General features: G+C 34.2%; 1 protein-coding gene across 2 annotated transcripts in view; it reads left to right on the top strand.

Moving 5' to 3' along the window:
* CDK14 (cyclin dependent kinase 14) overlaps positions 1 to 10,707 on the top strand; it is a 508,542-nt gene that overhangs the window by 126,730 nt on the left and 371,105 nt on the right. The window contains exon 4 of one of the 2 annotated variants that reach the window (XM_006925698.3): positions 7,607 to 7,701. The exons of the other annotated variant lie outside the window; for it this stretch is intronic. Within the exon in view, the coding sequence (XP_006925760.2) occupies positions 7,607 to 7,701 (95 nt within the window). The remainder of the gene's footprint in view (positions 1 to 7,606; positions 7,702 to 10,707) is intronic. 2 annotated transcript variants of the gene reach the window in all.

The raw sequence follows: 10,707 nt of genomic DNA, 5'->3' as shown, positions 1-10,707 counted from the left end.
TCCTTCCTTCCTTCCTTCCTTCCTCCCTCTTTCCTTCTTTTACAAAGATTTATTCCAAAATTCTTCTTAGTTTTTAAAATTTAAATACAAGTACTCTATACCAAGAATCACTTGATCACAAATTACAGATCCTTCAAGTTTATGACAAAACCCTGCTTCAAAGACTCTTAGAAGCAGTCTTCACTTGTAAAGATGTCTTAGTGTTTATGATTTGAAACATCCTAACAGAATTCAGCAAGTCACTTCCCTGCTTTTGTTGTTGTTAAAGTGGAACTTTTTCCTTAACAAAAGGAAGCATTTATGATATGCCCTCAGATAGCACCTAGTTTTTATAGGCAAATAGGTTTTGTAGAAAGAACCATGTAGTAGTGAGGGGAAGAACACCTTACTCTTGAGGATAAGCAAATTTTAAGGTTCCCTGAAATGATGAGGTTCAGTCTGTAAAGAAGACCAGGGTCTTGTCTTCTCTATGAAATAATGATGGTCCATATAGGCTGTGAAGCACAGAAGGTCTTAACCGTGGACCATCCCTTCTTGATGAAGGAGATGCTTTTTGAACACCTAACTAAAGTGAGATGTTAACACAGCTGGGGACTATATATTTTGGTAAGAAGAACAATTTGATCTGAACACATTTATAATTGAGTACACATCTTTTAAATTGTACTTCTTTGTGAGAAATTCACTTAATTCACGGTTTTTAGGTTATAAATTTTCAGATATACATCTAACAATAATTTTGATTAGAGGACTTTAATGTGAAGTACTACTTTATTGTGAAGTAATACTTAAGCTTTATTGATATTTCAGTTTGATTTATAAAAGTTAACAAGTAAAATCTAAAATTCAAATATTAAGTCCTCAAGAAATAAAGTATGACTGTGTATATGAGGAATGACAGATCATTTCCTATATGGTCAAATTGTAAGGGATTAAAATGTTCAATAATTCAAGAACTTATCCTAAAAAACAGAGTTACAAAGATACACATTTCAGGAGTTCATCAAAGACTTATTTTTAATAGTGAAAACGAAACTATCTAATTGTTAGGATATTGGTTAAATATGTATAGCACATCCACATGACGATACACTATAACACTATTAAAAGTCAGGTTTTTGAAGAATGACATGGAGAAAAAAAAACCTTTTGATATAATTAGTGAAAGAAATTAAATATAAAATTACATATACACTGTAATACTAAATATGCTTCTAAAACAAACACAGGAAAAAAGACAGGAAAGAAATATATCAAAATGTTAACATTACCTGTGAGAGTGGGTGAGTTTAATTTTATTCTTCTATTTTATCTAATATTCTACAATTAATATGTATTAGTTTTATAATTGAGGAGGATAACGGCATTTCCCACCTGTTCTTTAATACCTTTAGAATAGAAAGAAATAAGACAGTCACTTAAAGGCTAGTTTTCCACTGGTTCATTCAAAATAACATCCTCTTCAAATAACACCACTGTGATATATTTAAATAAAGTCTGTTCAAGAATTTCCTTCATTGATTTAGATTTGGATTTCTAAATCCATGGTACATGGTCCAGCCACAATCTGCCTTTCTGGTGAAGACTCCTCCTCCTCCTCTTCATCTGCATGGTGGAAGAAATGTCAGTACTTTCCAGGGTTGATTTCTATATCTTCAGGCCCAACAGAGAATCTGGGGGTTCTACTCATTCATTCTTTCTTTCATTTGATGTAGATTGTAATTTAAATGCGCTGTATTAAAACAACAGAAGAAAGCATTCATAGACTAGCTGACACACAGGTCTGCTGCAGCTCATTCTACTTATACAGTCACTTGAATTGTGACGACAGTTACCTGGCAAATGTTTTTTTTTATTCTCAGATATCATTGCTTCCTTGTCGATGCAGTTTAAAAGACACAGATATAGTGAGGCTATTGTTTCAGTGAGGTGATAAAGCAATCTTTTTAACCTCGCCTGTGAAGAAGCCACAGAAAACCCTCTTTGCCACTGGTGCTGCTGGAGACCTTATTACATCTTTTCCAGTCTTACCGCTGCTTGAGACTGTGATGAACACTGCTGCCTTCCGTGGCTGCGGTCGGCACGCCAGCAGCTGGAGATGGCCGAGCCCATTTAGGTCTCAGTTTCTCCTTCAGTCCCGGGGGCAGCAGGGGTGAGGTGTTCATCAAAAGACTCCAGCTGTTAGTGTGGACGCGGGTCTTCTGTCTTCAGTAGCAGCTGAAGAGCCACATAGAGCTATTGCAAGGCACTACTATCCACTTCTTCAGTCTTTAAGTTTTTTATGTTCAAATGGGGTTACTAATAGAACCAAACTCAGGGTAGAGTTATAGAGATTAATGGATATAAAGTGATTAGGTCAAACCCCTGCACTTAGTAAACACTTGATATTAGCGAGCTGTTTTTGTTGATTACACAATGAGCTAGAGCTAGTAAGGGCAGGCTGGCAGACTGCATTCAGCTGGAATATTATCTTCAGTTTCTCATTTTCCATGCCAGTGTTCCCCTCCACTGGTCCAGACAATTGACAGTTCTCTGTACCTTGATTCTGTTAAAAAAAAAAATGTATTAACATTATCTCATTAAATTCCACGTCTCCGTGCAGAAGCGTCCCTAAGTAATTGCTGATTAGCCCTCTGTGCTTGCCTTCTGTAAGGTGCTATCTCAAGCCTGCACTCTGAGTAGGGAAGTGATAAGCAGGGAGTAGTTGCCCATAATGCTGTTTCCCAGACATCAGAGAGCCAAAGAAAATGTTTAGGGTTGACAACTTACTGGTTTGATCTAGTTCTTTACTTAAATGTGATGATTTAATAAAGTTACAAGGAAAAAAAACCCACAAACCAAAGGCTCGAACTTTAATTATTAAACGAAATAGGACCTCTCCTTCTGAATTAAGATTAGTTTCGCTTATTTGGTAGGAAGGGTTTTATTATTGGCTTCTTTAAAGACTTAGCACTTGGATTCCTTATTTATATTAATAGTAATTATAGATCAGAACTAGTCTGCAAACTTAAATTAGGAGACTGACAAGAACCTAACTCTTAAAACTCAGACTGTCTCAGACATGGTCTGTTTCATTGGTGCATTCTTTTGTAGGCTAGAACAACTTTTAGAGAGGTATTACGTGTGTGCCATTCTTGCTGTGGAGCTAGCATGATTGATCTGTTAGTTACAGGGTATTTCCATAATGTCTACATATCAGTTTCACAGGGCAAACAACATTGATTGTATTAGCACCAAAAGTGGAGAAATATTAATTTTCTGCCATCACAGTGTTCACAGACTATATTTTAACCATGGCAGTTAATGCATCCAAATCTATTTAATTAGATAAATAGACTACTTTGTGCCATTAGCATCTTCTCTTACTTGGTTTTTCTTGTGGATAAATGGGGTATGTTTTAAAAGATATTCCCCTTGTTTTTCTGATTTCCTCAATTCAGTTTCTTCAAGTCTTAAGTTTAGTATAGTCTGCATGTTAAAATAGTTACATCAACTCTATTATAAGACAGTTTATGAAGGGTGAAATATATGCCATTTTTAGAAAATTATATATGCCTTTCCAGGAAGAGAAAATATTTTCTTACAAATTTTGTGTGACTATGTCTTATACTTGCTGTAAATACGCATTAGCAGTTTATCTCCTAATATGAGTAAAGAGGTAATATTCTGCTGCTGCTTTTTTTTCAACTTAGATTGGATTTATTCTTAAAGGAGCACTAAAGCAAACATACAGACTTCTCATTCTGATTTTAAATAATTTAGAGTGGAACTGTGAACACAATATTTTCCCCATTGAAGATCATTTTATACTGAAGTTTAATATAGATTTTAAAATTTCTATTTAAAACTTGGGCTCAGCAGGGTGATGGTAAAGTGTGACATTCGCAAGCTGTTTCCTGGTGATGAAAAATGCATGAGAACATAACCCACACAAGACTAGTTAAGTGATTTTGAATGTAATTTTCTATTAAGTTTTACTTAATTTAACTCAACACATAATTTGTACATTACAAGTTTCTTCAAGAAAAGAATAGGTAGCCCCTTGTCTTTATTAATTCCTTCCTACTATGTACTTTGTTCTTATCTAGCTTCAGTAAATGTCTAACTCATTACTTTTAGTCTTTCTTTTTGACTAGAACATGCATATATATTTAATTCTCTTTCATGTATGGATGTAGCTGCATCGCATGCGTCTTAAAATGTCATGTCATCAGTACTACATATTTATTTTTAAATTTTTAATTTTGATTTTCTTTTTAATCTGTGTGGCTAAATATTTAGTTTTCCTTTTATTCTTTATTTCTAATTTATTGCATTGCATTCAGAAAATAACTTAGAATGTTTCTGTGGTTTTGAATATTGAGATTTTCTTTGTGGCCTAATCTGTGGTCATTTTGTGTGTGTGCATGTGCGCGTGTGTGTGAATTTAAATTTGTACTTGGAAAGAATATATGGTAATATGTGTTAGATCAAAATTTTAATTCTAATATTCAAGCCCATATATCCCTTACTTATTAGTTGTCTTCTTGCTCTGTTGATGTCTGAGTGATGTATTTCTCCTATTATCACTGTGGAGTTGACAGTTTCTCATTTTATTCCTACATTTCAAAACTCTGTTATTTGGCTCAAACTAGTTGATGATATTAAATTTCTTGGTAGATTTTAATGTTCATTTTAATGAGATATACTAATTTAACCTGTTTTGTATACATTCTGTCTTATCTGCCATAAATATTGCCATGGCGCATGATTTTGCAAAAATTCTTATTTTCGCTGTATTTCCCCCTTCACTCTTTATTTTCAGATTTACTCCTTTGTTTTAATTTGTCTCTTCTCAATAGTATATTGCTCTGTTTCCTTGGTCTTTTCAAGCTAAGAACTTTCTACTAACAAAGGAAGTTTGTTCATTTATGTTTATTGTAATCATTGATGTGTTTGGACTTAACTTCTTTCTTGTTTTGTGATCTTTTACTTGGCATGCTTTCTTATTCAGTACCCTGCCTCCACTAGCCTCCTACTTCTTACCCTCTTCCCCCTTCTTCCTTGCAATTTTTTCTTCTATTCTCTTCTCCCCCCAATTTTCTTGGGATTTGTACGTCTTATTTATGTTATTCTAGGGATTCTCTTTTACAAGTTAAGAAACATATTAAAACTTATGCATTTGTAGTTAATCAGTGTCTGCAAGTCAATCCAGTGAAATCTCAAAATGCTTTATTTCTCCTATCCTGCTGTTCCTTGCCTTCCTGTAATTTTTCCATCACTCCAACTACATCTTATATTGAGATAATATGGAATTTTGTATCTGATTTTCTTTTCTGATGGTGGTAAAATTGCAGCTTTTCCATCCCATACTCAATAATCCTATACTCAAGATAGTTGAGAAACTATCTTGAGTATAGGATTATTGATTTGAAATAGTTTTCTCTTTTCAGCTGAATTGTCTTTTTTCAGTTATTGCTGTATATAAAACTATAGTGCTTTTTGGATGATTTTTCTATTTAGATGCAACCTTTCCCCAAAATTTTCTTGGAAAATTTGATTCAGACATTGAACTTACTTTTTTTTTCACCTGTATCTATTATTTTATTCACTGTCCATTAAGTGTTTTGTTTTACTGATTAAATATTTAGCCTCTAAATCTGTTTCTTTTCACAGGATATAATATCTTTGCAAACGTCTCTGAAGATACTGTTGTTTTCATTCAAAGTTATTCATACCTTTGCAATGTCAACTCTCTTAGCAGTGTTTTAGTTTATCTGCCCATTAAATTTTATGCTTCTTGTTGATTTTCCTGAAATGCTTTGTGATTTTTTCATCGTATACTCATTTTTGTATTTGAGAATTTCTGTCACCTTATTCTGTTTTCTGTAGATTGTTTCTAGTGATTGTATGAGAGAGGCAGGGATCACAGCTTGGGGATGGGAGGATGTCATCTTTTCTCTGGGTGTTGGCTACTTTAGTCCTTGCTCTGTCCCCCTAGTCTGAATACCGACAATCTCAGCTCTCTCCTCTGTGCAGATGTTCTTGCAGTTTGCTTGGGAGGACACCGTGTGCTCAGCTGTGTTGATTAGTTTCATATTTACCTACAGACTCCTGCATCTTTTTTCTATAATATTCTTCTCCTACATGTTGGGACTTTGGGTTCTCTCAGTCTTTTTTCTAACATTTTAATCCTTTCTACTTTCTATCTTTCAGAATTCCTCAAAATTTCTGATTAAATATTGGCACTCTTTTTGTTTCCCATTCCTGTGTCTGATTTATTATTTTTTAAAAATATCTTTTTAGTCACTGCATGACATTTTGGGTAGGAAGGAGGTAAGAAGCATGTGCTCGACTTGCCACATAGAATCCTTATAAATGGTGGGAGTCAGATTCATTGCCAGTATGTTGTCTTTTTTCATAAGTAATACAAGAGCATATGCTCAAGAATAGTATTCTATAAACGTTCTGCAAGAAGTTCCATCCTAAGCTTCTAAAGTTGGTTGCTTACAAAGTACCACAATCATTAGCAATATTTTTTATCAATTATATATGTATTGATAACTGAGCAGATAATCCCTTAAAGATGCCTTTAGTTCCATTTAGATAATTTTTCTTTTATAGTGACATTTAGACAGATAATTTGCTCTCATGGAAAACAATGCTCCCCTTGCTCTCTGGTGAAAGTTTGAGTGGAAGTTGAGCATAGCAAGTGATGAGATCACTCACTCTTAGCATTGTTATGGTCATGATGGGATGTACCATTCTTAAGGAAGAGTTATTTTGTTGCAGCTAACCCTTAAAATTTGGTTTATATTGATATAAGTGAATTCTTTTGTATTAATTAGTGAAATCTGAATGCTGTGTCTTTAATTATCTCTTTTCATTGTCACTGAAAAGTATTGAGGGAATACCTTTACATGATTGAACTGTATACCATCATGATTTACAACAGGGTTCAGATTGTAAATATTTTTAGGTTTTGGCCATATGATCTCTGTTGCAATTACAAATCTGTTGTAGCTTGAAGTCATAAGGCAATATGTAAATGAATGTGTGTGACTGTGTTCCAGTAAACTTCATGGATACTAAAATTTTTTCACATAATTTTCATGTGCTATGAAATTTTATTCTTTTTTTGATCCTCTCCCCAATTAAAAAAAGTAAAACCTTTCTAAGCTTATGAGATATGCAAAAACAGATTGTAGGTAGGATTTGCCAGCCCCTAATTTAAAAGATTATATAATAATGGAAATAGTCATAACTTATTGAGTGACAAAAAAGTTACAAACAATATGTATAGTGTAATCCCATTTATATATAAAAAAATCATCAATATATGATTAGCACTGGAAGAAGAGATATCAAAATATTAACAGTATTTCCCTCTCGGTGATTAGATTATAGGTGGATTTTTTTTTTTTTTAACTTCTTTACTGTGTTCATTTGTATTTTCTTAATTTTATTCCCTGAATATTTATTATGTTGTTTTTTAAAATAAACATCTTATATCAGAAAAACATGTAAAAGTGACAGAGGATCTGTATATTTTTAGGAAAATTGTGTTATTTATTGTTAATTAGTTTTATACAATCCGTTTTGTTTAATTACTCTCTTCCATTTTTAGCCGACGAGTCCCAAATTTGGAAAAGCTGACTCATATGAAAAACTGGAAAAACTAGGAGAAGGATCTTATGCTACAGTATACAAAGGGAAAAGCAAGTAAGTTCATTAATTTTTTTAAATATTTCACATGTAAATTGTACCTGCTCTCTTACTACTAACACTATATTTAAATAATTTCCATTTAACATGTAATAAATCTTTCCCCTCAGGTTTTCATTATTGTTGTTTTTTTAACCAGTGTACAAGTCAGTAAAATTGGTTTTCCTTGCTAGCAAATCGTTTTGGATACTATTTCATTATAAATGTCCAGTTTCTCTTTTCTGTCTTACACATCTCCCCAACTTTGTGTTCTCTTTCTCTCATTGGAGTTGGAAACCCTAGATGAGAATTCGTTTCCAGCTGAATGACATGATTAATTTCTCATGGAGGTTTAACATTTGCTTAAGATACTGATTTGACAAGGCCAAATGTATCGGCCATTCTTGATGTCTTTTTAAATGAGTTTTTACTCCATCTTTCAGAAGTTACTTAATTAAAAATACTGCATGCTCTTTCTTTTTTCCTGCCTGTCTGCTTTGGCATCATGCTGCATATATTTTCACAAAGAGAAACAGCTTTGCCGTTATTTGTCCTCTTCCCCTGTGCTGTCCCAGGGTCAGAGCATGGATTTGGGTCCTTGAGAAGCTCACCCCACATGCTTCTGATAGGCCTCCTCCCTCTCCCCGGTTGATTAAGAGCACCGAGTTGCTGTATTTGGTGGCATGTAGCTTGTAGAAAACTTGATGCTACTTCTGAAATAATTGTGTGAGACATAAGCCTTGTTTTACCTTAATCACATTACCAAATAGTGTTGAAAAATAATTTTCTAAATTATCCATGTCTTTGTCTCCCTTTTAAGTCATTATAAAAAATAGGGCATTCTAAGCTAATAAATAGAAAAGATGTAGTAGAAAATTCTCTGCAGTATCATTTCAAACACATAATTGGAAATTTTGATTATGTGCTGATTTAGATAATCTTGGGCTTTTGTGGAATGTATTCTTTTAACTTTGTTCATGATTTTCGAGTTAAGAAGATGAAGGAGTATCCTGATAAAGGAAGACGTATAGTAAGTAAGGAAGTACAGAAATACTGTAAGTCAAAAATAGTAGTATAAATTTTGAGATCTTAGATATTTGAAAAAGAGAAGTTCTTTTTATAATTTAAATGAAAATTAAACATGTTAGGGAGTAAAAACAAAATCTAGAGAGCTGTTAATGACTTAACTATGTTGCTTGAGCGTAATAGAATGTCGTGGTAATGGTCTGAATAGTTGAAGTAATTTCAATAGGGGTTATGTCTTGAATTTTATATTTTTTTCCTAAAGAAAATAGGACTCTACTGTATAAAAATTACTTGTGTATCTAATGTTAATGATGTAATGATAACTATACTGGATTAAGTAATTATAGTATATGTAATATGCCTCATTTACTTCTCATAGTGCCTATAAGATAGGTCTTATTATTACCATCTCCATTTGACCAGGAATCTTTGAGCTTAGAGAGTTTTAGCCACTGTCCAAGTCCATTCAGGCTGTTAGTGGCCACACATGTTTTGGTTCATGTCTATCAGGTTTGAAGTGATTCTTTTTCTAACCATTACACTACACCACTTCCATGGTATAAGGCCTTCCTTGGAAAGATTTGTCCTTGTCGAATATTCCAAATGGTTCTCACATATGCTCTGACTTGGTTTAATCATGAATCCAACAGAGGCAAACATACTATATCATTATAAAGAAACAAACCAATCACTTTGAAGTGCTTTCCCACAAAAGATGTGCTCAGCTGATTTCCAAATGTAAGTTAATAACTCTATTAAATGTTTAAGATTTATGTTACAACTTGGAGATGGTTGAAGAATCCTTCGTTCATTATGCCTGAATAAAAGAAAGACTGCAATCTTTCAGAAGGATGGTTCTGGATGGTTAATACTTTTCACTCCAGCGGGTCTAAATGTATCTAGTCTGCATGTCTCAAGCAGTTGTTCACATGTATTTAATTTTCTCCTTCTGGAGATGAAAGACATTGACCACTCACCTCTGTTAAGAGGTGACAGTGCTTTTGTTTGGTGTATGCCCTGAAGTGCTACATAATTTAAAGAGCCCACTAAATGTTGGGGTCCCTGTTGTAGTACTCTCCATCACTCTCCCATAGATGTCCACAGCCCTGCCTCCATCTCTAAACATTACCTTTAGCATCTTTTCCAAGAGCAGTTATCATTATGTTGCAGTAAAGCTGCCTGTCATTTGTAGAGATCTCACTGATTTTTGGTTTGAGAGCATTTTACATGTATGTGTTGATTTACATTGTGTCGTTTGGATTTTGCCATGAACCTCATTGTATTAGTTTGCCAAGGCTGCCAAAACAAAGTACCACAGACTGAGTGGCTTAAACAACACAAGTTTATCATCACATAGTTCTGCAGTTAGAAGTCCAAGGTCAAGGTGTTGGCAGAGTTGGTTCCCGCTGGGTTGGTTCTGTGAAGGAGAACCGTTCCCTGCCTCTCTCCTCTCCTCGGCAGTGTACTGGCAATCTTTGTCATTCCTGGCTTGTAGATGTATCACCTTGGTCTCTGCTGTCATGTTCACCTGGTGTTCCCTGTGCGTGTGTCTGTCGCTGTGTCCAAATTTCCCCTTTTTATAAGGACACTAGTCACATTGCATTAGGGCCCACCCTAATGACCTCATTTTAACTTGATTACCCCCGGAAGGACGCTGTTTCCACATCAAGTCACATTCTGAGGTACTGGAGGTTAGAACTTTAACATGTCTCTTTTGGAGGACACAGTTCAATCCATAACATTTATGAATTGCAAACCTCACGAATTTGGCATTCTGTTCATTACAGTGTCATTTTTTCTCCATTTATGGGATATGTAAGCCATTGTTTATTTCATGTTCTTTAAATAATATAAGTGAAGGATATTCCCCCTGCCTCGATGAAGAGGTTTGTGTAACTGTTGACTGTTACAGTAGCTGCTGTTAGCAGTAATTTAGAAGCTTGGAAAGGAATAGGAAGGCTTTTTATTACTCTTGAAATCTCTTGAGTTTCTTGTTCC

The sequence above is a fragment of the Pteropus alecto genome, unplaced genomic scaffold (genome assembly GCF_000325575.1).
Source record: "Pteropus alecto unplaced genomic scaffold, ASM32557v1 scaffold69, whole genome shotgun sequence".
Taxonomy (NCBI): Eukaryota; Metazoa; Chordata; class Mammalia; order Chiroptera; family Pteropodidae; genus Pteropus; species Pteropus alecto.
This window is presented reverse-complemented; position numbering and strand designations above follow the sequence as displayed.